The 27,991-nt window shown below is 44.6% G+C and overlaps 1 protein-coding gene across 2 annotated transcripts; it reads left to right on the forward strand.

The window, feature by feature from the left end:
- Window positions 1-27,991, forward strand: LOC131685968 (transcriptional regulator ATRX homolog). Of its 2 annotated transcripts, none has more exons than XM_058970010.1 (15): window positions 1-412; window positions 11,229-12,404; window positions 12,569-12,876; window positions 12,931-13,527; window positions 13,583-13,884; window positions 13,944-14,215; window positions 14,281-14,433; window positions 25,786-26,044; window positions 26,107-26,263; window positions 26,323-26,550; window positions 26,606-26,777; window positions 26,842-27,238; window positions 27,304-27,479; window positions 27,554-27,769; window positions 27,830-27,991. In XM_058970010.1, exons 2-15 carry the CDS (start codon window positions 11,304-11,306, stop codon window positions 27,923-27,925), a joined length of 4,434 nt encoding a protein of 1,477 aa, XP_058825993.1. In that variant the 5' UTR covers window positions 1-412; window positions 11,229-11,303; the 3' UTR covers window positions 27,926-27,991. The 2 variants fall into 2 exon arrangements, with proteins under 2 accessions (XP_058825993.1, XP_058825992.1); XM_058970009.1 differs by having other exon boundaries at window positions 2-412; window positions 12,566-12,876.

Raw genomic sequence — 27,991 nt, forward strand, 5'->3', positions numbered from 1 at the left:
TTTTTTCAAGCTGTCAATTTGTATTTAGAAAAACTTTCGCCAGACTTGCTTCTTTCTGCTTTCAATCGAAATTGAAATTAATATCACTAGGTATAGGGGCTAGCGAACAAAAAAACGGAATCTCCGCCATTACAAGCAGCCAGCACTGAAACTGTCTGCAAGTGCCGTGATCCAGCGGGAATTCGATACGCCAAGTGCATTCCTGCTCCCTCGGAACAGCAGGAGGAAAAAGAGCTTTTCTTGTGTGTCGATATACTTGTGTATGGTGATTTGTGCCTACGGTCCGGAAGCGCGGGTGTCCATATCGACCGTAATCGCGGTTTTAACCTGGCCGAGAGAATCCCTCCGGTGAAACAGTAAGAGTGTTTTATCCTGTGATTTAGCGAGCGGAAATTGGGATTGTCGTTTTCAGGTAAGCACTAAATAGCATCTCATGTATCCTATGTGTAAGCTCCTCCCGCTTGTGATTTTCCATGGTTATTGCAGTAAGATGCATCAAATTTCTTTCCTGTTTGCTCTTTAAAACATCTATGTTTGCACTTTGAAACATCTATCGTTCATAATTTATAAGTACCTACGAGTGCAATTTAGTTTAAATCAATGGAACATTTTAACGCTCATGAAAATATATTTCTGGAGAGAGAACTAAGATAAAATATTAAGAATAATGTTTTCGTATTCAGCGTTACTTTTTACATCCACTTCCTACTACTTGAAACCTTTTCTTTCAAAGGAATGCTTTAATCTTTAGTGTTGTAGGAACATACCTGTTTGATAGATGGTGTGATTATCAACGGCTTATTGTTTAAGTTACAATGCGACAACTTAAAACATTCTGTGCTAATGTACATGGTATTGTTGCTAATGTACATGGTATTGTTGTAATGGGTCATTGGATGTACAATAGAGCTATCGCCTTCCATCTCCAGAGCTAAAAATGTTTGTTTGAACAATCATACTCTTTTCGTTTGTCTCTCGCGTGGAATGGGACACCTCAACTGCGTGCTCCAATGCCAACCTTCGATTGCAGCTTGAAAAACTGGTACTCCTTAAGGTGCATGTTCCAGACCATCATGAGCAGGTAACCGAATGAGTTTCCGACTATCAAGTTGCACCATTAGAGAACGCCTTAGTTACAAGTGCTGCTGGTGAGATCGATCAGGATGTCATTAATAATAATGACTATTAGGCCGTCTCGAAAGTGCTACAGAATGCATACGAAGACGAACGACTTATACTCGATACGCATATCAACGTATTGCTGAGCCTGCCAAATATGATGACTGAAATAGTAATGAATTACGCATCCTAATCGACAGATGCGCTAAGAATGTCGATGCTCCAAAGAACCGTGAATTTTTTTGAGTGACCACCGAACGACTGGACAAGCTGCCTTCGTACTTACACGAACAAGTTCGAATTTTACAGAAAATGACCGGCTGTACAGGAGGGGAAACATTGAGCATTACGAAGCACTGCTTAATGGTGTAATGCTGTAATAGTGACCATCTCATCTAGAAGTGTGACCAATTCAAACAACTTAACAACTTTTGGTTTTTACCAAATTTTCCTCCTTAGGGTGAAATATAGCATAGAACTTATCGTCGGCAGCCGATATGCCAAGGTAAATCGGGCAGGTCTTATGCTTCAATTGTCTAAAACAATCTTTGCACAAGGATTCGCTCACGCATTAATTTTTTCAATTTATAGATATTTTGGTGATTCCAACAATTACCCGTCCTTAGCTAATTCCCGATAGTGCTGCCTTGACTGATTCATTGTTTCATGTTCCTAATCAAATCTCAATGACCATCGGGGAAGAACTTTTCAAGGGTAACAAGGGCCTGTTTGGTGACTCATTGAAAATCGCTCAAGTCGAATAAATCGACTACTACGATAATTTGCAAACAAAATGAAGCAGACTGGCTATACCGATTTTATGGCAGAATATCAGGCTCTTGGTCATATGGTCGAAGTCTTCGATAAACCCGACGACTGCTATTTTTTACCTCACCACGCTGTATACAAAGAGCCGAGCACAGCTATGTAAGTTTGCGTAGTTCTTGAGGCTTCGGTGATGACCACGTCTGATCTCTAGTTGAACAATGCTCTAGGTGTAGGGCCGACAATGCAACGAGACCTGATCATGAAGATATACCGAAGATGTTACACAAGGACGACCGTAAATATCAACGGATCCTTTGGGTCAATTCAATGAATGACATAAAGGAACTTTCGAGCTGACACCTATTACATACCGTTGTGCCAGTGACCCCTATCTGGCTACACGCTCTTGTATGCAGCTGGTAAAGGACGAAACATAAAAACGGCCTATTGCAGTGAAGGTGATCGAAGAGAACAGCTGCATCGATGATTTTATCACCGGACGACACTGACGAAAAGTGATGGAAATATAAAGACAGTTGTCCGAGCGGCTGTGGCGTGGTGGATTTGGAGTTCACAAGTTCTGTTCCAACACTGAGATCGTTCCAACCAGGAAACGCAAGCCAACTTTGGAGATTCTGCTATTGGTCCTTTCCGATCTGTGCAATTATCCAGGTACAAACGGCAGGGCAGCGAAAGGGCTGATGCAGCATTAGTGGTTGCTGAAATTGATGTGGAATGATATTTTACCAGGTGAGCAAATGAAAATGTGGATCGACTGCTGTACGCAGCTCCCAATGGTTAAAAAGATGCAGAAAAAAGATGCGTTGTAAATGAAGTCGATTGATTTAACAAGAATATATTCAACGTCTGCTAGAAATCTCGTATCACTTCTGAGCTCCCTCACGCAGGAAATGGCAGATACTTTACTTACCAGTACAATGTTGGTGCAGAAAGAGGAGTTGCATGGTTGTATACCATTCTTCAGAAAGCCATTTCCCAGAAAGCCAATCGCCAGAATTCCATCCCCCAAAATGTACCATTCCCCAGAAAGATATTGCCCAGAACGTTACCATTCACCAGAAAGCCATTATCCAGAATGCTCCATTTCCCAGAAAGTCATACCCCAGAATGCCCCATTCCCCAGAAAAGTAAATGCTTTTAATTTAATTTTTTATGGTGAAACCTATGGTTTGCGCATTACCTAATTCAAGGAACTGATGCGGTGTAAAGCTGCTGAGTACTAGCCGGCGAATGTGGCCGCCCCTCGCAAGCAAAACTGTTATCTACTCGGATAACCGGTTTAGTCGATCATTCCTTCTTTCAATCATGAGCCGTTTTTGTAATTTTGTATGCCAAATAACTTGCACGCAAATTTGTGATATTTTCGTCTGACCGGCATGTTCAAACATAGGTGTTGATTCCTTCTTTTGAACTTTCCTTGAATCTATATTAAATTCGAAATGAATGCTCATTTGGACAAACGGTTTGGTGTTTTTATAGCATTTATCTTTTTTTTTTGCATTGGAAATGTTTTATACGCAAATGTACGATGTACCCGATTGCTCGGGTTACTCGAACACGTGGCACTAAATACAGTCGAGAATATTTTCATACCTTAAGCCAAATGGTACTTATACCACAGACTAATAGATATAATACTCGACAACAATTCTTCGCCAATGGTAGCGGTCATTTTGAATATATTTTTAGTTGGGACAGTGATTGCATTTACGATTATAATCCATATATGGCGCCACTGATATATGCGCAAGTATACGGGATAGACCATTAGTAAAAAAAGTTCCTGGGTCTGAGGGTTAACTAATTTGTGAATGAGTGATTACAACCGTGTATGGTGTTTGGCGGATCGATATTTTTAAGGAATTAATCACAGTGTTATGCCTGCTTGTCTGTGCTTATGCTACACGACTATTAGGTCAAATGGCCAATTACCATATAATGTTTTATGTTGTGCCAAAAGACTTTATGCTGAACAGGATAGTCCTGCTCTGAAGTTGGGGCAATTCTTCAAGTGTAAACTGGGCAGATGTAAAGATCACAAGTTTGCGTGCAAGAGTCATTTGGCATGAAGCTTCAATGAACTGCTCATGTTTGAAAGAAGGAATCAATCCGTATGTTTGAGTAAATCGGGTAAGCGAATGGATTACTGGCTTGCTTGCGAGGAGCCACCTGTTGATTCGTTAATTGGACCGACGGACAGACGTCCAAAACTATCCAAAGGAGACGTTAGTAGTGTAAATGCTTCTGTTCACATCTCTGATTATTTTCAGTTTGATTGTCAAGGAGATTTTGACATGGGATTTTTACAGTAAGATCCTTTTTAGTTGGACAATGGGGGGAAGGGGAGGAGTTGCTTCTCTAATCTTCCGGTCATCACATCACATGCTTTGGTATTCTTAGTATGTATAACAAACATGAAGATGTGACACAAGGCGCCAAGAGCGCACTAAAATCCTGTCAATACTATTTTTCGTTGGATTGTCTGCTCTAAATATATCACCAGGGGACCATTTATAACTGATATCGGATTTTGTCAATAGGGGAAGAGCGTCACGTAACGAGATAAAAAACTAAAAATGAATTTTAGACGTATCAGCGGATCAGGGATAAAAACGAACGAGCAGCATTATTTATGAATGGACCCCAAACAAAGAATATTCCATAACGAATATCACGTAACATCGGCGACAGAGCTTTGGAGCCAAGGCCTAGTTCTCCCTGGGTCGTGCAAAACTGAGAAGCAACATCAATTTAGGCAAAGATAGCAGACGTCCATTTATTTTCATTTTTTTTTGTCTTTTCATTTGTTTCTCTTGCTACAATACAATATATGCAACTCGTTGCAAGAGGACGTGACGGCCAAGGAAACGGAAAGCCAATAGCCCAAACAGATAAGGAACAGGAACTACGATACTAATCACAATTATTTTGCTTTTCTTGTTTCGTTTCAGCAATCCAAAATCTATACGGACTAGCACATACGAACAGTTAGGCTTTGTAGGTTCTCATCTTGACAGAGTCTAGATGGGCGGATGAACGTCTGCCAGGGTGTGGGCTGGGAAATGACAATGACAACGACACTGTACGAGATGGCGCTGGGCCTGTGGCCTTCGACTGGCATGGTCCATTCTCATTGATCCGGAAGTCTTCTTGGCTGGTTGGTAGATATGTGCTCCTACTTGCAAGTTGATCAATTCGCTTGGGTGGGGGACATGTGGATCCTACTAGTTGTCGACTCTTTTGATCGTGGGTATAAGGCTAGTTCAGGAAAGGAGTGCGGGACTGGCACCTAAGAGATAGTTAACTATTCAGGACTTGTTCTTATGATTATTAAACTCGACCAAGCACACCAGCTCTCAGAAATGATAAGCAACCCTTTCGGGTCGGTGTGGTCTATTCGAGTCGAACCAGGCGGACATTCGGTTCGAGCAAACTTTATGGGGAATAGTGGATAAATATTTCTTACGCCTTTATTGGCAGAGATTCTTTTTGCGAAATCCTAAAATACCTTCACTGGTATAGCTACTCAGGATAATAATAATAGAAAAATTAAGGGTTTGCCTGGTCCATAATGTAATGAATACGTATTAGACCGGCAACAATTTTGACTTTTTTCGGAACACTGTTAAATCAAACGGTAATTGGCTTCACATACCAATTGTCAAATATAAGCTTTTTCCGATAACTCTAGTTTACTCACAAGAGTTTTCAAGTTTGTATGTGGAAATATATGAAAAATTGGCAATAGAAACAACAAATTCAGTGAAAAATGACTATCATCTTGTGCATCCCAAAATCTGTAAACATATAGCTTAAGGTGTAAGGATCAACATTGCCGAAGACTGCCAATTGATCCTATTTTGCAGTAAAAAGATATTCTCATATAAAGTTATGTGTTGCCTCTCTTTCTCGCACATGCTTAGAATAGGAAATTTCAAAAAAATCCATTTGTCTTCAAAATTAAATAACTTTGTCGGGGAATCTCCAATCAATATGCATTCTTCAACAAAGCTGTTCGTTATAAAATAAGCTACGCCACCGTAAGTTTTGAGGTATGCAGAATTACTGTGGAATTTTTTATTGGAATTTGATTTTTAATTTCTGATTTTCCATATATTTCACCACAGAAACTTCTAAACTCTTGTGCTGAGAGGCTTTGAACTGATGGAGTACATAAGTAGTACAAATCTCCATATTCTGAATGTTGAAAACCGACCAACTTTTGCGAGGTATGGGAGGGAGGAGGTGTTAGACATAACACTTTGCTCTGATAGAATTTTGCATGAGCTGGGAAATTGGCAGGTTCTGAATGTTGAAAACCGACCAACTTTTGCGAGGTATGGGAGGGAGGAGGTGTTAGACATAACACTTTGCTCTGATAGAATTTTGCATGAGCTGGGAAATTGGCAGGTTCCAAATGAAACTGAACCGTCTCTATCCGATCATAAATATATATTTTTCGATCATTTTGTCACCTCCAGTGTGCTAACATATCGTAATCCTAAATCTACAAACTGGGACCTCTTTTTGTAAAACTTGGCGACTATAAATTTCATGGATATTTTCTACCAATTAGTCAACTAGACGACTTAGATGGCGTCGTGGATACGACAAACTCATTCATATTAGCATCCTACAAAGAAGCTTGTCCACTTCGTACTGTTAAATCTACTAGGGGAACACCTTGATGGAGGGCTGAACTTGAAAGAATGAAGAAAGATATGAGAAGAGCTTGGAACCGGCGTCAGTCTGATGACTCCAGGGCTTTCAGGTCAGCTCGTAGTGCATATAAGAAATGTCTTAGATCTGCAGAACGGGCTGGCTGGCAAAACCTATGCACTAATGTCTCTAGTCTGAACAAGGCTAGCAGGTTAAATAAAATTCTCTCCAAATCGAATGATTTTCAGATAAACTCCTTAAAAAACCAGAGATGGTGTTTATGTGATGGACGAAAAAGATGTTCTTGATTGTCTCTTCGACACACACACTTTCCAGGTTGTATCGATCCGGAGTTGAACAATTGACGGCGCCGGTGGTTGAGTGGTAAGCGTGACCGCCACTCATTCAGGTTGGCCTGGGTTCAATTCCAGCCGAGGTCGTTGAGATTTTTCTGAGGTGAAAAAATCTGTGGTCACGTCTTCCTTCGGAAGGGAAGTGAAGCCGTTGGTCCCCGGTCCATGAAATTGGTGGATCGATATTCTAGTCCAGGTAGTGGAATCACCTCTCTGGCGTCGGTAAAGAAGAAGTATATCCAACTTATATACTCTACTAACAAAAATATCCTCCTCCCGTGATACTTGTGGAGCGCGCAGTAGTATATACGGCCTCTAGCAAAAGCAAGTATCGGACTAACAATTCCTTCTCTTTCCTTCCGCGATCTACGTTCGGGCCTGGCCGGCGCCGGTATTGATCAGAAACACTTTAGGATTACCAGGAGTTACACATTGAAAGATGTTTCGCTAATCTCAAGCATAATTATCTACTGATTCCCTGTGCAACTTCAGCTAGTCCCGATCGATAACGGAGTAGCAGCCAGGGGTGGTCGCACAAGCTCAAGCTCAAGCTGTATCGATCCGGAGTTGAACAATGTCCACAGATCTCATTCTGGTGATTCGGACTCGTGGGCGTTAGCACGCACATTGGTTTCCACTGAATCGGTCAAGTGGGCAGTTGACAGCTTTGCTCCATACAAATCACCCAGAAAAGATGGAATACTTCCCGTGCTACTGCAAAAGGGATTTGATATTCTTAAACATGTCTTGAAAAAGATTTTGCTTTCCAGTCTTGCTACCGGATATATTCCGAAAGCATGGCGAGAAATAACTGTTAGATTTATTCCCAAGGGGGGGGCGCTCAAGCTATGAAGAAGCCAAGAGTTTTAGGCCTATCAGCTTAAGTTCTTTTCTTCTGAAAGATTTGGAACGGATAATCGATCATCACATCAGGAACGTTAGTTTAGTTGAATATCCACTGCACAAAATGCAACATGCATATCAGTGTGGCAATCTAGCTTGGGTGTATTCCTAGATATTGAGGGTGCTTTTGACAATGTGTCCTTCCAGTCTATTCTGGAAGCGACGCGTGGTCATGGGATATCTGCACGTATCTCGGGTTGGATAAACGCAATGCTTAGTAACCGCATACTTTGCTCGTCACTGCGGCAGGCTGAGATACGGAAGTTGCGTATTTGCGGTTGTCCTCAGGGCGGCGTTCTGTCACCTTTGTTATGGAACTTGGTAGCCGACGGCTTGTTGAAGAAACTCAATGAACTTGGATTTCCAACCTACGGGTTTTGCTGACGATTACCGAATACTAATTACTGGATTTTGCATCGGAACAATCTTTGACTTAATGCAACAGGTATTAAGAGCTGTCGAACAGTGGTGTCGACAAGTTAAACTATCAGTTAACCCAAGCAAAACTTCAATGGTTCTTTTCACGAAGAAGCGAATAACAACCGGGGTTCGTCATATTGGATTCCAAGCTGAATTGGTCTGCTCACATTGAGTTCAGAGTGAAGAAAGCGTGCATGGCCTTCGGGCAGTGCGGACGAACTTTTGGAAAGACCTGGGGCCTCAAACCTAAATAAATCTATTGGATTTTGCACGACAATTGTACGTCCAATACTGTCATACGGATGCCTTGTGTGGTGGCAGAGGGGAGAGGTGGTGACAGTCCAGTCAAAGCTAAACCATCTGCAAAGAATGGCGCTCATGGCGTTGACTGGTGCTTTCACCACGACCCGACTGCTGCTCTTGAGGCACTTCTAAATATCAAACCATTACACATACACCTCAAACATGAAGCACTATAATGTGCATACAGACTGCAGGTTTCTGGGCTTTGGAACAGTAACCATGTTGATCTTGCATGCACGATTGTGGTCACAAATGGTTACATGGGGTGAAGATATTCTTGCTCCCTGCGATATTACACTCACTTGTAGTTTTCCTTACAGGACATTCCATGTGAAGATTCCCTTTCGAGAGGAGTGGTTGTCTGGCTTTATGGAAAGACAACAACAAACGCAAGTGGTCTGTTACACTGACGGTTCTCTGATGGAGGGACGTGCTGGTGCTGGTGTCTAATGTCGTGAAATGAGATTGGAACAATCTCACTCACTAGGTAGATACTGTACTGTATTCCAAGCAGAAATCTTTCCGATTATGTGCGGGGTACAATCGGCCCTTCAACTGAGTTTGTTCGGCAGAGTTATAAACTTCTGCTCCGATAGCCAGGCTGCAATCAAGGCCCTTAGCTCAGACAAATCCCGGTCCAAGCTAGTGATCGCGTGCCGAACCCAAATCGAAGAACTAAGCATTGTCAACACTATCTACCTTGTCTGGGTGCCCGGACATTACGGTATTACAGGAAATGAATGCGCTGACGAATAGGCCAGGGCAGGTTCAGCGATTGACTTCGTTGGTCCTGAGCCCGCGCTGCCAATTTCGACAAGTTGGATAAGTGAAAAATACGGTCCTGGGCTTCGTCCGAGCATCGCAATTATTGGAGAAATCTACAAACGTGTCGCCAAACAAAGGCGTTTCTAGAACAACCGTGCCCAGTGATTTCGAAAAATCTCCTACATTTTTCGAAGCTCCACAGCGGCATGCTGACCAGGGCTTTAACCGGCCACTGCCAACTCAATTATCACATGGCAACTATTCAGCGCGCTGAGTCTTTTTCATGTGATCTTTGTGAATCCGACTACGGAACCTCATATCATCTGATATGCAACTGTCCAGCGGTAGCGCAATTGCGATTTCGAGTCTTCGGCCGTCCTTATATAGACGAAACCATGTTTGGACGACTGAAACTCAGAGACATACTAAAGTTTCTTATCCAATGTGGTAAAGAGCTTTAGGCTTATTCGCAGGCAAGTTGAACTACTTGTGAGTTTAACTTACCTGATGTTTTTGTGCTGTTTTTTTTTTCCACCCCTCCAATTCTATTTCCCTACACCTCCTTGTCCTTTCCTTCCGCTCAGGAAATGATGAAAACACACGGCAAGGCACAAATCTCCGACTACATACGGGGAACGTGCCTTTTTAGCCAATATATTCTGATTCCTAATTCCTGATTGAAGCCTCTATGTTTGAGTAATCCGAGCAAATGAGTGAATCACAGTGGACTGCGGGTCAGCGGCCACCTTACTCGGCGAATCTTCAGTGACTTAGCGCCGCTTGGGATCCTTGGTCTCGGTTATGCGACAAAGCCAAGGGCTACGTGTTTACGTAAACCGGACAAACGAGCAGATCAGCTTGCGAACTTATTTGGTATGCAGATTCATAGAACTGCTCATATTTGAAAGAAGGAATCAACGGTTATATGTCTGGCAAAGTGCTGTTGATGTCGATGCCACGAGCAAAAGTTGTTGTAGAGCCAACGGAGCCGATGGTCTTTTGCTCTCAGTCGACAGCAACCGGGAAATGCCAACAGACCATGATGATGATGATGACGATGATAATGATGTGTTCAATTCCCCGACTCTATGACGGTGCATTGTGGAATCTTTATTGGAATTGTAATAAAAGTAAATTGTATGCATAGGGTTACCTTCGGTTGTATTTGATTTTATACTATGTTTGAGTGAATGCGGTTTAGGTTAATGATATTCGGGTAAATGGTTTTCGGTCGAATGTCATTCGGGTAAATGACTTTCGGGCGAATGAGATTCGGATGAATTTTATAGAGCTCTATTATTATTACACACAAATGCCATGCCGAATGGTAATATACACAGTGTATTACACACGTATCCACAATTATGCCAAACAACCATTATGCCAAATGAACATTATCTCAAATGACTACTATGCGAAATGAACATTATGCCAACCGATAGCAAGTGTCACTTGCTGTTATGTCAAATGAACATTATGCCAAACGAACTTATGCCAAATGAACTTACACCAAACGACGTGTTCCCGAAAAAACACCCTTTATATTTGTTCCTCTTGAAGTCTAAGAGACAGCTTCGTTGATGTTCAGTAAGCATTCAGCAAACTTGTATAGGTTTGATTTGCATGTTCTTTCAATATTCTCGTTAGCATATTTGATGAATAGTGTTGATTTGGCAAGGAATTTGAAACATAAGAAAAGAGCAACGAAAACGATACATTCACAGTCTAGTATAATCAACCCAATGGTTCTTTCGCACCTTGCTGGAAGCCACATATGTCATAAACTGCCTGTCTTTCTAACGCTTCATCCATGCCCAAGACCCTAAAAATCCACAAAGAGCATTAGGAAAGCATTCCTCATTCTGACGATTTAAGCATTTTGAAACTAGTCTAACTTTTTTTCTCTTTTGATTTCAGATTCTTCACTCTGGCCTTCCCAGGTTTTGCTTTTTCCTTATTAATTTTGGGATGTTTTAGATTAAGCTGGTCACGATGAGAACAAAAAGGACAACTCGACCACCACCTTCTTCTTCTTCGTCTTCCTCCGAGGTGGATGATAAATCCCCTTCGAAAACGGACAAAGATCAATCGGGCAGCGATGATTCTCCCAGTACGAAGCCCGAGGAACCGTGTAGTGAAGAAACTGAAACTCGTTCCAAAACAAAGCAAGATGACTCTAGCAGTACGAAACCGGAAGAACCATCCAATGACAAAGCTGCTATAAGTTCGAAAACGGACAAAAATGATTCTGACAGTGCGAAGCCCGATGAACCGAGCAGCAAAGATGTACCCGCAACTAATGGTATCGTGAAAACTGAAGCACAGAACGGTGACAAGGGTACTGGCGATGAGGATGATGCCGCCACGGAAAAAGCTTCGGAGAAACCTCCCGAGCCCAAGAAAATGCTTCGGTTGGTATCTATTGAAAAGCTGATGCGACCAAGTCTGTTGAGCAGCGAATTGGCCAAACCTACTAATCAACAGAGACAGACAGAGAAACCCACCAAACGTTCGAAGGATACGAGCGTAATCGAAATAAGTGATAGTGATGAAGAAAATCAGCCGTCGGCTAAGAAATCCAAGAGTCAGAATTCATCAGTTCAGCATATCTCCAGCGATGACAGCGAGGACGAGATTATAAAAATCAAACGAAAGCCTACCCGTCAAGCGAAGGCAGTTGTTGCTAAAGTACTGCTCGAAGACATTGACGACGATGAACCAGTTGCCAAAACGAAGAAAAAGCCTGTGACTAAAGATAAGCAGCTTCCTTCGAAGAAGATTCCACATGGATGCAAGGAAGTATATGTTAAGGTCAACAAGTTACCATCTGATCTCAAATCGTTGATGAAGGAACATAACATCGAGACGATTCTGGATCGGAGGAATCGGGAAATTGTTGAATACAAATCGAATTCGAACTTTTTCGGGGTTTTGGGTAATAGAGGGCGCGCGAAAGGGGCAGAAGCAAGCAAGTCGAAGGCGAATGATCGTAACAAAAAGAGTAACAACAGTAAAACTCTGGTGTCAAGTGAAAGCGATTCGGATGAACCGATCGCCAGTATCATTTCAAAATCAGACAACATTCCCAAAAATGTAAAAGTCGTTTTTTTCATCGTTATTATTTTTTTAATTATTTTCCGACCAGGAATTGTTTTTTTGTGCATACAATTCCTGGTCGGATGTTTTGGGAGCATTTTTTTATGAGTGGAAGCACGCCTTTGTGTTTTTTTTGCTTCACTGTTTATCATCCACAGAAGACTATGTCCAAGCGACCTACTCGTGCGAAACGTCAACTCAGTGAGAGCGATGACGATGAAAATAGCGACGACGACTTCGATGCTAGTCCGAAGACTAAAGCTACCAACAGCAGACAACAGCGGCTTGCAAACCGGAAGGCTAAGGTGGCAAAGGATTCGTCTGATGACGACGATGGTGGCGGTGGTAATAGTGATAAAAAGGATGATTCGGACGACTTTGAGGAAGAGGAACCACAACCGAAGAAGAAACGTTCTCGTATCAAGCGGAATTCATCCTCCTCTTCGGATGATGGTAGTGGAAAGGACAAGTAAGTAAACAGAATGATTTTGTTTGATTCTATCTAATCACTATTTTCTCTCAGAAAACGTCGTAAGCGGATCAAGAAAAATTCCGACACTGACGACGAGGACGAATCTCCCAATAAAGGACGCAAAAACATTCGCAAGGTGTTGAAGAAGTCTGCTCTCGAGCAAACGACGAAAGAGGCTGAACAAGAGGAAAGGGAACGCAAGCAGCGTATCGCCGAGAGGCAGAAACTGTACAACCAGGTATACGATGAGAAACCAGAGGAAGTGAAAGAGCTTACCCAATTGGTGTTGGACTTTGACGAGGAGACCAAGGAACCACTGCTGGAAGTGGACAAGTTACTGGTGAAAAAGCTCAAACCTCACCAAGCAAACGGTATAAAGTTTATGTTTGACGCTTGCTTCGAAAGCTTGGAACGTGCACGGAATAGCAAAGGATCCGGTTGCATTTTGGCCCACTGCATGGGTCTCGGTAAAACTTTGCAGGTTGTAACTCTTGTTCATACCCTGCTTTCGAACTCGGAAACAACTGGCGTGGAACGTGTTTTAGTCGTGTGCCCGCTGTCCACTGTCCTGAATTGGGTAAACGAGTTCCGAATTTGGATGAAGCACGTCAAGAAAGGAACCGCTGTAGAAGTTTACGAAATCTCAAAGTGAGTAGCGAAACAGCTTTGCTTTGCTATCTCGTAACATCGGTTTTGCTTACAGATACAAAAACAACATTATCCGTGCCAATCAACTGATGGAATGGCACAACGAGGGAGGCGTGATGATTCTCGGCTATGATATGTTTAGGAACCTCTCCAATCAAACCACGGGTCGGATCAAGAAAAAGGTACGGGAATCATTACAAACATCGCTGATCAGTCCGGGCCCGGAGATGATCATATGCGACGAGGGTCATCTGTTGAAGAATGAAAAAACTTCATTGTCCAAAGCCGTCAATCGAATCAACACTTTGCGACGAATTGTACTAACCGGTACACCGATTCAGAATAATATGAAAGAGTGTAAGTACCCACCTATAATATGTTAGATTGTTAATGTTACCTTCGTCTATCTTCATCAGATTATTGCATGGTGCAATTTGTGAAACCGAAACTACTCGGTACGTACAATGAGTACATGAATCGGTTCGTCAATCCCATAACGAACGGTCAATACACGGATTCCACCCCTTACGACATTCAGCTGATGCGAAGGCGAGCCCACGTACTCCACAAGCTTTTGGATGGATGCGTTCAACGGAGGGACTATTCGGTGCTGGCACCATTTTTGCCCCACAAGCTGGAGTTTGTGGTTTCGATCAAGCTTACGCCTCTGCAGACTACTTTGTACAAGGTAATGGATCCCTTCGAAATTGATTATTTTAAGCTTGCCTGAATAACACGTTCTCTCTGATGCAGCATTACATGGAAAATCTGGCACGGCGGCAGGGCGAAGACTGCAAACGGTCTTCGATGTTGTTTGCAGATTTTCAGAATCTTCAGCGAATCTGGACGCACCCGAGGGTACTTCGGTACAACAGTGATCGTTACGAGTACATGCAAAAGAAGAAGGTAAGCTACACATTCTACTCGATTAGTTAGAATATTGAAAACGTAGGGGATTCGATATTGAGAACTGAGCGCGAAAACTTACATATGGTATGGAACAGGACCGATTGGAAGGATACTAAGGGGTGTTACGTTAAAAACTGGTCAAACTCAACTTCCCTCTTTCTTTGCGGTGTTATATGGACGGCTAACACCGCTCACAGCTCATCTCAGCCCAGGGTTGTCTTGTCCTTGGGTATGGATTGCTGGAGGTTGCGTGGTCGTTTAGGCGTTATATCTTAATTTTGATTTCAGATTCGCCTTGTCATTTTCTTTTTGGATTCTTGTAATAGACTTGCGATATTCCAAACCGTATACTCAGACCTTTCGTTGTTATATTTGGTACAGTAGTAGACTAGGTGTTGCAGATCCTCTTTTTCGTCGCATAGGTCACAATTGTCGTTGGTTTTCCAACCCCGCTTGTATTATCTGTCTTTAGTGTTTGTGTGACGTGTACGGATGCGACCACATAATTAATCTTTCTTCCCTGCTAAGGTTTAGATCATGAAACCAAAGTTTTTAGTCTGGAGTTTTCATTATTTTCCGGTGCCTTTCTCTTCCGACCTTAGTTTGTATTCTGATTTCCAGATTTCCCAGGTTTCAGATTTCTCGAGTTTTCGAAGTTTGTGTGGAGCCCCTGGGTAACTCGTAGTGCCTCTCCGTCTGCCTTATCGTGTCTTATGACCTTGGTGGATTGTTGTACTTTCGTCGCACCTCTTTCTTTTGTTTTATCTCGGAACCTCACTTGGTCCATGAAATGGCTCGACCTTTGAGCTTTAATTTAACTCTCGATTCTATCTTCTTGTCTCCATCTATTACGTCGCCATTTAGCTCTCGTCCTAGTGAGCACGCTCCTGTTGCCGCGAGTCATTCAGCCCCCGGCCTTCTGCTCGGATAGGCCCCGGCGGTGAACTCACCCTACTCCGACTGAGAGTTCCCGAAGGAGGAATTTCTCCCGACACCGGTATTCGCTTCCTTGAGCCAATTACTGCCGTGATACGCATAACAGGCCCACCTGCATAGAAAACCCATAGCAAATGGGACTGTTATGCGGATCACGGCAGTTTAGCTCCCAGCTTTATCGAGATCTACTCGAATATTATCTGGCGGGTAAACTACCCTACTCCGACTAAGAATTCCCTGGCAGCGGAATTTCTCTCGGTAACGATGTATGTTTCATGAGACAATTAGATCTAATTTTTGTCACGATATAGTCGGATAGCCCGCGGCGCCGGACCTAGCCAACTCAACGGGTCAGCCAGCGGGTCTGTCTAGTGATTGCGGGTGAAGCGTAGCTTCCGATCCACTGGCGCCCCAACGATTCACTGCTAGCTATTCGACGCGATCTACTCGCTCCAACCCCTGGTGATGGAGCTAGCCTACTCACGAGCAACCCGACAGGGTGTCGATGTCTGTCTGGCGATTTCGATGAAACTTGACGTCCGGTTCATACTACTCAACTAGTCGTTGGCAGTGGACCTAGTCTATACTAACGGAGTTCCCTGACGGCGGAAATTCTTCCCGAAAACCATTTTGTGGTTCCATGGCGGAATTCTAGCTGTCGGTGCTACTTTGTTAGCCCCTTCGCCACTTCCTCTGCAGCTCGGATAGTATACTCGTAAGCACCCTGTTGACAGCATCCCAGATATATTCTTCGTGGCACATCTCTTCGATGATATTGTCACATGTCCAACCAGGCATACCCGGACAATGGGTTAACGAAGCATGTCCAAACTGATGCAGGTACTTCCGGAAGCATACGGTGTTGGACAAAAATCGCGGCAAATGGAAGTTTACCTTGCCATGCGTCTTATGCACCCACGCCGACACATTTAGGATGAGTCAGTGGGTCCATCTTCCTTTCTTTGCGTTGTCCCGCTCTTGCTACCACTTAGCCAACTCCGCTCTGACCAGTCCTTGCATTTCGTGTATTCTTCAGAAGGTTGCTACCTTTTCACGTCCTCGGCATCTGACGATATCGTTCTGTACACGCTCGCGATACGAACAGCCATTAGCCGAAACGTGCTTGTCAACTTCGTCCGGTTCAGCACAGCAATTTGTTCCTCTGTTGTTCGGCATGAACCCTGCCAATGCACATACATAATCGACGTGGCTGTTGTAATTTAACCGATCACACCCTTTTTCTTGCCGCACGTTAGACTGGGGACATCGGATTTAGAAAGAAATTTATCATCCTCCGTCTTGCGAGCACGTTTGGCTCCAGATCTTTTTGGAACGGGCCATGATATGGGAGTTGCAGGCAATGTCGTTGCGGATTCCACTGATTTTCTGGTTTTCTCCATTTCAGCCTTTAATGATTCAAGGGCTGTTTCATGTGTGTCGATCAGCAAACGGAACGCTTCGCTCAATGCTGTAAAAGCTGCATTCACTGCGGAGGATTTCATCAAATTCACACAGCTGTCGCAAAGCCAGAATATATTCGCTGAGTCGTTAATCATGTCCAATTTTGGATAAGTGAGCGTTGAACACGATAGATGCATGATTCTGTCGCAGAATCCCTGGCATTTCAGCTGATTCAAAGTGGTTACCGGCTCGGAGCACTGCAGGCGGACGAATCCATTGCGAGAATCGCCAATAGGAGTTTGAAATTGTCGACAGGCAGTTTATTGTTCATCTTTTTCTTCCATAGTAGGCATATCATTCCTGTTTGTTCACGAAAGAGAAAATTTCACCCCTTGCAACCAACGATAAAGGCTCGATGCTTTAGTAATATGGTACTATCAAATGCGTGTATTTGGTTAACCTTACTTTCAATCCCCTGAGCTTCTGTCCTGAACTACTGTCCCTGCTGCCCCATAGGTTTTTTTACAATGGAGAAGACGTTTACGTCCTAACCCAGTACACGTGCTATTGGTAGGTGTCCAAGGTACCACACGGGGTGTACTGGGGGCGTGTCGGGCTCGAATGGTGACGCGGCCATTAATACCGAATAAACTCCATTGGGCTCCGCCATCGTTCCCCCCAGGAACTACCTCTCGGTATTACTTCTGGGGGGGTGGCTGTACTTGATGTATTCATTCACTCTCGCTCACGCGTTCATACGGCCTGTATGAGGCTTACTTGGGTGCTCTCTCTATCGCACCTTGATTCACTCTCTAACACTCCACATGAGGCTGACTTTTGTGCTCACCTTTTTCATTCCTTGCTAGGCTTACTTTTGTGCTAGCCTCTAACATACCATGTGAGGCTGACTTGGATGCTCACCCTATCACTTGGTTCACTCTCGATCGTGCCACTCTATTATACCCCTGTCACTCCCCCTGGCATCCCATGTGGGACATTTTTCCTAGGCCTCACTTCTGACATACCATGCGAGGCTGACTTGTGTGCTCACCTTTTTCATTCCTTGCTAGGCTTACTTTTGTGCTAGCCTCTATCATGTCATGTGAGGCTGACTTTTGTGCTCACCCTTAACATACCGTGTGAGACTGGCTTGGATGCTCACCCTTTCACCCCTCTGCCACGCCACGAGGCATCGATAGCTGAGTCCCAACATACTACGCTACGACCCTCCCATCTTGGCATGAGGCAGTCCACTTATACGCCTATACACTCGCTCTTCTGCCTTGCTTCGGGGTGGCTGGGTTTACCCCTTACGCGGTTGCCAGTCGCTGCGCCAAACCTGCCTCAGCATGAACAGACCATTCACTCACTTTTCTGCGCTCGGCCTTTTTCGCTCCAACTAACCAATCACTAGTTAGCCGTGCCCGTCATCTGTTGCTCGGTGCCCCAAATTCCCTGTAGCCTACAGGCAATCTGGGTGGTTGCAGTCGAGACTGCGTTCCACTTCTCCACCGATTGACACATCCGCTGAATAAGGGTATCAGGGGTTGTGTCCCAACCACAGACGTCAAGCATTGCTCTTCTTTCGACGTCGAACCGAGGACATACGAACAGTATGTGTTCGGCAGTTTCGTCTATATCTGGGCAGTCCGGGCAGGCTGGGACCTCCGCGTGCGCGAACCTGTGGAGGTACTGTCGGAAACAGCCATGGCCTGACAGGAATTGTGTCAGGTGGAAGTGAACTTCCCCATGGGGTCTTCCCACCCAGCTCGATATGTTAGGTATCAGCCGGTGGGTCCACCTATCTTTCGAGGAGTTATCCCACTCACGCTGCCATCTGGCGACCGAGGTCACCCTGGTGCGCTCGCGGGCTCCTCTATTTCCACGTAGCTCGAAACACTCCTCATCTTCCCGAATGACCAGCCAGACTGGTATCATGCTCGCTATCACGCAGGATGCATCGTGTGATACCGTGCGGTAGGCAGATATCACTCTGAGGCACATCACGCGGTAGGTGCTCTCCAGTTTCTGTAGGTAACTGGTTACCCTCAGTGCTCTTGACCATGACGGGCCGCCGTACCTGTGGATAGATACGGCAACGCCTGCCAGTAACCTACGTCTACTGGCGCACACCTTTGGACATCATTCTCGATAGAGCCGCAACAGCAGTCGACGCTCTCTTGCATGTATAGTCGACATGGCTGCCGAAGGTCAGCTTGTCGTCTATAATGACTCCGAGAGACTTCAGACTTCGCTGTGAAGTGATCGCGACTTCTCCCACATGGATAACTGCATGTTGTGCCGACTTGCGGTTGTTGACGATAACTACCTCCGTCTTATGGTGAGCGAGCTCCAGGCTCCTCAGTCATCCATTCCTCCAGCGCTCATCCATTCCTCCACCGTGTTGATCACGTGTTCTGCGGTTAGTTTTACCTCAGGGATTGACTCCCCGTAGACCTCCAAGGTTACGTCGTCAGCAAAGCCGACGATCTTGACCCCAGGAGGGAACTTCAGTCTTAGAACCCCGTCATACATGAGGTTCCATAGCACCGGGCCTAGGATCGAGGCCTGTGGGACTCCGGCGGTAATCGGAACCCTTTTCTGACCGGCATCGGTCTCGTATAGCAGTACGCGGTTCTGGAAGTAACTTTCCAGTATTCGGTACAGACCCACTGGTAGGCTAAGCCGGTGTAACGAGAGCGCGATGGCATCCCAGCTTGCGCTGTTGAATGCGTTCTTCACGTCAAGTGTCACTAACGCACAGTATCGAATACCTCGCCTTTTCCGTTGGATCGCTATCTCGGCAGTATTAATCACTGAGTTGAGAGCGTCCACTGTGGACTTACCCTTCCGAAAGCCAAACTGGTTGCTTGACAGGCCGTCCGTACCTTCCGCGTACGGGGTTAGCATGTTGAGGATGATCCTCTCAAGCAGTTTGCCAGTCGTGTCGATCAGACAGATTGGTCTGTACGCCGATGGGTCGCCTGGCGGCTTCCCGGGCTTCGGCAACAGCAGGAAAGCGGCAACAATTTCTGCCTTTTCCATCTATCGGGGAAACGGCACTCGTCAAGGCATCTCTGCATAGCTAGCCTGAACATGTTCGGGTTCGCTATGATCGCTGTCTTCAGAGCGTTGTTTGGAACTCCATCCGGCCCTGGAGCTTTGTTCATTGCTAGGGATTTAGCCACTGCGAGTAGTTCTTCATTCGTCACTGGAGCCACCATTTCGGCCGTGCCCGCACTGTCTCGGATGCTCCCGCCCTCGGATGCTGCACACCATAGTTGATCCTAAAGTGGATTGCTAAATGATCGCTATGGGTGTAGCCTTCGTCTACCCTCCATTCCATGCCTGGAACCAGACTCGGGCTGGCAAATGTTACGTCAATCCATGCCTCCACTCCATTTCTACGGAATGTGCTAGCGGAGCACTTATTGGCTACCACAGTATCGAGTTTCGCAAGCGCCTCCATTAGCGCTTGACCCCTGCTATTTGTACAGCGGCTGCCCCACTTCACTGCCCAAGCGTTAAAGTCTCCCGTTATGACTACCGGTTTCCGGCCCACTAGGTCTGACGAGAGCCTGTCGATCATCTGGTTGAACTGTTCTATTGGCCACCTTCGTGGAGCGTAGCAGCTGCAATAGAACACACCATTGATCTTGGCAATTGCCACACCCTCGGCGGAGGGGTGTACTACCTCTTGAACCGGGAACCGTCCTGTTGTACAGATTGCCACCATTCCAGACCCGTCCGACACCCAATTGCCGTTGCCGGCAGGGATGTTGTACGGGTCTGATAGGAGGGCGACATCTGTCCTCGACTCCGAGATCGACTGCCACAGCAGCTGTTCGGCTGCTGCACAATGGTTAAGATTTAGCTGTGTGACGTTCACGGCTTCTTCTTATTTGCCTCACCGAAGGGACACGAAGGTCCGCCCATAGCATGATTACGGGCTTGCTTCTTAGCGGTGCAGGTAAGGCACTTGTGCGCCTTAGTGCAACCCCGCTCCTTATGCCCCTCCTCGCCGCAGCGACGACATAGTTTGCTCCTGTCTGTGCCCTTACACTCGTAAGATTTATGGCCGGACTCAAGGCACCGATAGCACCTATCCAGTGAAGGCGGCTGGGGTATGCTAATTGGGCATACCGACCAACCGATCTTCAGTTTACCTTTCACGGTAACCTTTTTGGCATCCGCCTTCAGTAGCCTGAGGTAGGCTACTTGGGTGCCGGAGGGTCCACCTCTAAAACGCACAAAGGCCCGCTCGATTGTCACGTCGTATTGCTCCTTAACGGCTGCGACGACATCGTCTGCGGTCGTGAACTCGTCCAGATGCTTGCACTGGAGAGTCATTTCCGCCCCTAACGACCTGACCTGGGCGCCTTAACCCAGGACCTCTTGGGCCAAGGCCTTATACACCGCACTATATTATGCGCCTCACTTCAGCACCAGAAGCATTTCTCCTGTGTTGGTGCGTCTCACGCTGCGCACGTCTTGCCCGAGGGCCGAGAGGCTTTCGGCCGCCCTCATCGACTTTAGGACGTCGGCGTATTTGTCCTTGTCGGTTTTTAACAACAAGGCCTCGCCTCTGTCCTTGGCCTTTTTCGCGGGCCGCGGTACATCCGGTGTCGGTGCCGGCTTCTTCTTGGTAACTAGCGTCCAGGGGTTTACGCCCCCCTGCCCCGGTTGCACTGAGTTGCTGGTACCTTCTCTCTGCCCAGCGGGGGCGTTCTCGTTCCGGTTTACCTCGACCAAACGGCGTTTGGCCGTGACGGTTACACGCCGTGTGGTGTTGGTTTTTTCACCCTCACCTGGTGACCTCCTAGGGCGCTTAGCGTTCGACGCCGTCTTGCGCTTGCCCTTGCCTTTGTCCTTCGAGGGGAACTCAGCCGCCGCTTCGAGCGACATGGCTGCTCCGTAGAAGGGGAAGGGGAGGCCCCTGTCTGGGTACCTATGTCGGCCTTCTCTCTTCCCTCCCTCTTGGAGGCCACTGTCTGGGTTCCTCTGTCGGACTTCTTCCGACATTCTACCCTCTTGGCGTAAGCCTGCTGTTCCTGTCTTGCGACACGAGCAGCCTTCCGGAGCATCAGCAGGCTCTGTTTCAGCTCCTTGCTAATATTTTGTTTCGCGCTAGTGAACTCGATTATTGCATCGAGCTGCTCCACCACTTTGCGCATCGCGGATAGCGGCCCGTCCAGCGCGTTGGTAGGGCTATTTTCTACCACTGCTGGGGGTCACCGGTGCTATCGGATACAGCACTCGTCGCTCCACTACTCTCCCCACGGGGGGAGACCTCGCCAAACCACCTCTAGCAAAGGGGTTCGGCACCTCCGTTTGTTTGTTATTTTTATTTTTATTCACTTCATTCATGTTGATTCCCACGAGTTGCACGAGAAGGAAAGGTCCGCCAAGCCAGAGCTCCGCAGTAACGTGGTAAGGGACGCTTACTGTGGGGGTTGTCCAGGTACCCCACAGGCTCCGTCAACGATCGAGCATCTTTTTCACCCCCTCGATCACTCATCCCTCGGCACGTGTCGCTTCACGCCTTGGAATTGGGGTTATGACCTATTTTGCTTTACGTGATGACCGCGGCGCAGATCATCATCACCATCCTCCTTTACCAGGGCTTTGGACCTGTAGCTCTGGTTCTCAATAGTTCCATGTACGTATATTATTACAGACATGCTACTATTGAGATCCGTCATTCGCTAGCGGAGTGCTGCCCCATAGGGTTGTACGTCATTTCGCGGAATACCATTTCCCGGTATACCATATTCCGGAAAACCATATCCCAGAATGTACTATTTCCCGGAAAACCATTTCCCGGAATGTACCATTTCCCAGAAAACCATTTCTCGGAATGTACCATTTCCCGGAAAAACCATTTCCCAGAATGTTCCATTTCCCGGAAAACCATTTCGCGGAATACCATTTCCCGGAAAATAAATTAAACCTTGCGTACCTTGCCACCACTCATTTTGATTACACTTGCTACGCAACAAATGTCAAACAAACTACGAAATTCTCTCTACTTTAGAACATAAAAAGTAGTTTGGAAATATGTTTGGAATTTTATTGATATTAATGGTAAGTTTGAATAACATATAAACAATGCTTCAGATATATTTATTTTGGGATTTTTATGGATTATGCATCTAAAAAATCTGCGGTTTTTCTTTCTTATACATGCATGCTTCCTTGTCGTTATTTTTGGCATGTTTTTGATTTATATGTACTTTCTATTTCTATGTAGTTTCACATTCTTTTAAGTACTCTTTCAAAATATTCTTGGTGTTTTATTGCATTTAAGTATTAGTGGTCCTAACATACCTTCCCCATAGAAAAGTTGACAGTTCATAAATTTCACAGTCGACCGACGAAAACGGGTGCATCGAGGTCGACAGATTAATTAAACGAGCCAGTTGGGTTTCGTCAGTGGACAATTTTCGTCACCATATTAATCGCCAGATTTAATCTGTGTGAATCTGGTTCCAGTTTTAAACTATCAACTAATCGATCGATTTAATTGGTTGAAATAGACCGATTTCAACAGATTTCGTCTGTCATATTTAATCGGTTGTTGAGTCGGCTGACGTTCATGTTAAACCCCCATAAGAGTCGGTGCAACAATCGACCGATTAATTGGTGGCATAGTCGGCCGATTGTGCCGACGCAAGCCGATTTAGTCGGTGGGAAAATCGGGAGGATTTTCTATGGGGTTAAAACTTTTTGAATTATAATTGTTATTCTATGAGCTTATTCGCCTTCTTTTGGAGATGAGCAAATCATGAAAAATATTTTTGAATTTGTCTTCTTTAAAATTTGAGTACTTTTTTTTGGAAATTATTATTTCATAACAATCTGATTTGAGACTTTGCCCTTTTTAAGCATAATCTGTTTTCTGGTACTTTATTGGTGTATGAGAGCTTGTTTTTTTATTAATATGATCAGAGAGCAAAGATAAGGTGTCAAGCGAACCAAACAAAAACTTGGAATGTAGAAGAATGTCATCATGTTTTATTCCAGCACAGTCAATCAATATCTATAAAGCTTATCATATCTTGATTGTAAATTTTATTTGTCGCGGAATAATGTGAAATAAAGAATAGAGGAGAATAGGTTAGTTTAGTTTAAAAGTTGGTAGCTCTCTCAGTGTTCCATCTAAATATACGTAAATGGAATGACTCCTACAAAAGAAAAAATATTTCTTTTTCACGGATTCCTTGTTAAAATAATTGAACAAATCCAAGATTACTCTTCTGTAACGGCGAAAATGAAATCCTTTGATTTCGACGATAAATTTAACCCATTCCTCTGGATCTCGAAGACCATTCACGAAAAACAGTGGTTAATTGTAAACGCTCGTGATAATTAAAGTTTTTAGAAACCAGAATTCTCTCTATGTAACCAGGCCACGTGTATGCAGGTCCACAAACATCTTGGAAGGTAAAAAACACACGATTCGTTGGGCTGTTTCTGTAAACTCGGCTCAAAATCTCTAGTGGATTGTTCATGATATTGCTTCTATAAAATGATAAGATTTTGAATGCTATAGAATACCATATATGTAAGTCAACATAGCTCTGGATTTGTTCTTAAAGTTCAAATTACATGTTTACTTTAGATTTCAATAGTATAAATAATTACCGAGAAAAAGTACATTCCGGGTAATGGTATTCCGGGAAATAGTACATTCCGGGAAATAGTATTCCGGGAAATGGTACATACCGGGAAATGATATTCTGGGAGATGGTACATTCCGGGAAATGGTTTTCTGGGAAATGGTACATTCCGGGAAATGGTTTTCTGGGAAATGACATTCCGGAAAATGGTTTTCCGGGAAATGGTAAACCGGGAATCGACGTACAATCGCCCCATAGGTATGTATGTAGGAATACATTCCTACATACATACCTATGCCTGTATGTATGGTTGTATATAAAAGCAATGTTTCTCTGAGCAACATGGAAGGAAAGTTTTTGAGCCACCAAAACGCTCCTGGGAAACCGGGTATGCGATCATATCATATATCGCTGTACATACCAACAGGTGCAACGGTGAGACGGTAGGTGTACAGGTAATGCATATAGGTTGCAGGAATAGATTATTAAGGTGAAGCGATGCCAAAATCACAACAAAGGTTCGGTTATGTTCGGCTATGTTCGGGTTACGTGCAGCATCTGTGTGCGGTTAGAAAGTACTATACCGATATGAGATGGCACGCACACAAGTGTATCGTTCAGCAATCAGCTGACTGATTTTTGCACCACGTGTTTCATTTGTTTTGAAAAATAAAAAGGTACAAATTTCCCAAACGAATCAAAATTCCGTGAAGAGAATCTATTCATCAGCTTGTGCTAACATGCCTGCATACAGTGATACAATTTCTAAGCAATCTGATATAAGACATTCAAGTTACAAAAGATTTTGTCTTGCGCGCCAATGCAATGTTCTGATTTTGACGATGAAATAAAAAGAAGAAGCAGAAACGACGGCGGCCATTTTAGCTGTCACCTTGTGGCTCTATTCTGCATGGCCTTAAGACAGCCCGATTGTACACTGATAAATAACAATAATAATAATAACAATACAATGTTTGACTGATTTACAAATTTACGCGGGGAATGGGCTAAGTATCAGCCGAGTATGCCATCTGATTCAAAAGGTAGTAGCTCCTCTGCATCCGTTGTGATCAGGTCGACGGTTCACCGAAATCTTAGTAAACTACTGCGTATCTGTTCACCAGTCCCACATCCTGGGTGGTAGAAGCGAAATCGACTTCGAAAAGCAATTTGATTCTTGTGATCCTGAAAATGGCGATGGTACGGGTCGTTGCTGGCAAAACTAGGAGCAAGAGGCTGTTGATTCCCTACTGAACGCTGATGCTCTGTTATCTCTTCATGAAATAATTTCAATTCGTCATTTTATCTACCAGTAACCAGTAGTCCTTCTACAGAAGTGATAGTCACCTTAGCATTTATTAAATAACGCTTTTTTCAACTGTTTTCGTTTCAGCGTGATATGGAATCAGAAGCCGAAGAATCGGAAGGTTCCATCAAAGATTTCCTCGATGACGGGGATAGCGAGGCGGAAACCACTCCATCGGAAACGTCATCGTCGGAATCCGATAGCGATGGAAGTGGCAGTGATGCCAGTCATAAGAAGAAGAAGAGTAAGAAAAATAAGAAAAACGATAAAAACAGTGCTAATTCGGATGCCACGGCAGCAGCAGCTGCATCGATGCGACGCACAAGGAACAATCCTGATGCAGAAGGTGGTTACCCTAATTTTTATTATTTATTAACAGTTTCTGACGTAAATGTTGTATTCTTCCAGGTGACTCCGTCGAAGAGGTAGAAGAAAAAGTCGACAATCCCACAGAATGGTGGATGTCCATGTGTCCAGAGGAAGAGCTAGACAATTTGGAGCATTCGGGCAAACTGCAGGTGCTATTTGAAATTCTGCGGGAGTGTGAAAATATTGGAGATAAATTGTACGTACTGTCACTATTTCTCGCGGCGATATAATACATGTTTTTTTCTTTTACATAAGGCTCGTTTTCTCGCAATCTCTCTATTCATTGGATGTGATTGAACATTTCCTCGCTCTGGTGGATGATAACACGCAAAAGGATGAAGACGAACGGGACGCTATACTGGACAAGTTCCGAGGTTCGTGGACTCTGGGATTGGACTATTTCCGATTAGATGGATCTACAACCATCGAAAATCGCAATTCAGCGTGTAAGATATTCAATGATGAAAAAAATCCAAGAGCTCGGTAAGAATTTTGTTATTTTCGAATGAGTTAATAAATTAATATTTTTACTCGACAGTTTGTTCCTTATTTCCACCCGTGCCGGTGGTCTGGGTATTAATCTGGTAGCAGCTAATCGTGTTATAATCTTTGATGTCTCTTGGAATCCTTCGCACGATATTCAAAGTATATTCCGTGTCTATCGATTCGGTCAGAACAAACCGTGCTACGTTTATCGATTCCTAGCCATGGTAAAACATTAAAACCAACCAGTCTTAGATTGTTTAACATTACCGGTCTGTGTCACTATTCCAGGGTACGATGGAGGAGAAGATCTACGAGCGACAGGTGACCAAGCAAGCGATCTCAAAACGTGTGATCGACGAGCAGCAGATCGATCGGCACTACAAGGAAAATGATCTGCAGGAGCTGTACCGGTACGATAATATCGACCCGCAAGAGCCTCGACCGATGCCGAATTTGCCTAAGGATCGGTTATTTGCTGAGTTGCTGAAAAAGTTTGACACACTTCTCTACAAATATCACGAGCATGATTCTTTGCTCGAGAACAAAGAGGAAGAAACGCTGAATGAGGAGGAACGTAAGGCTGCTTGGGAAGAATTTGAACAGGAGAAGAATCGGCCTCCGGTGATAAACTACGGTACTAGTGCGTTTGGCGGACTCAGTATGGGTATGGGCATGGGAATGCGAGGTGAATTGCAAATGGGGAAATTTTCTACATGCAAACCAATTTAATTCAATAATGTATCATTTCAGCAAATGGTCCTGTGACTTCGAGTAATATATTCGGCTTTAGGAATGACGTCCTGCTTAAACTACTCAACATGAAGGCCCGTCAGGATAATCCAACCTTCAATGATGTGAACATTGGTGCGATGATTCCATTCTTAATGCAGGAGCTTTGCCGGCAGATGAAAGATGGTGATTTGTCGGTATAACAATTGAACAGCTTCGCGCGTTAGTCTTTTACGGAGAAATCGTCTATTTAACATTCGTTCTCTTGTAGATGTACAAAAGCCTTTTAGAGTTGTACTACCAGCTTGAGGCACCATCCTTCGCGCCTGCGATGGGTATGTATAATCAAATGATGATGCAACCGCAGCCCCAGATGCAGCAGCAAATGCCGAGGCAAGTCATGATGGGTGGAAATGCTCCCGTCTACGATATGGCACAGGTGAGATACCTGCGTGAGCAAGAGCAGCTGCAATATGCGCAGCTCGCGGTAAGTTTTGCATTTGTTTTCTTCAATGGGTGTTTTAATGCTTTCATGCATTTCATACAGGAACCCGGCGGCAGTGGTATCAATCGAGGTACCATTATCAGCGAAGCACAAAAACGATTTATGGATAACCCAGTGGAGATAGTTGAACTAGATTAGGAATTTCAACAGGCATAACTTATTCTAGAAAATTAATATACGCTCGGCTCAGAGTCCCAATTTAAA

Source organism: Topomyia yanbarensis, chromosome 2 (genome assembly GCF_030247195.1).
Source record: "Topomyia yanbarensis strain Yona2022 chromosome 2, ASM3024719v1, whole genome shotgun sequence".
Taxonomy (NCBI): domain Eukaryota; kingdom Metazoa; phylum Arthropoda; class Insecta; order Diptera; family Culicidae; genus Topomyia; species Topomyia yanbarensis.

Coding starts and splice junctions, on each gene's coding strand:
- LOC131685968 (XM_058970009.1), top strand. CDS start 11,304: ATGAGAACAAAAAGGACAACTCGACCACCACCTTCTTCTTCTTCGTCT. Junction 14,216..14,280: donor TGCAGACTACTTTGTACAAG/GTAATGGATCCC, acceptor TCTCTGATGCAG/CATTACATGGAAAATCTGGC. Junction 26,551..26,605: donor GAAAAAAATCCAAGAGCTCG/GTAAGAATTTTG, acceptor TTTACTCGACAG/TTTGTTCCTTATTTCCACCC.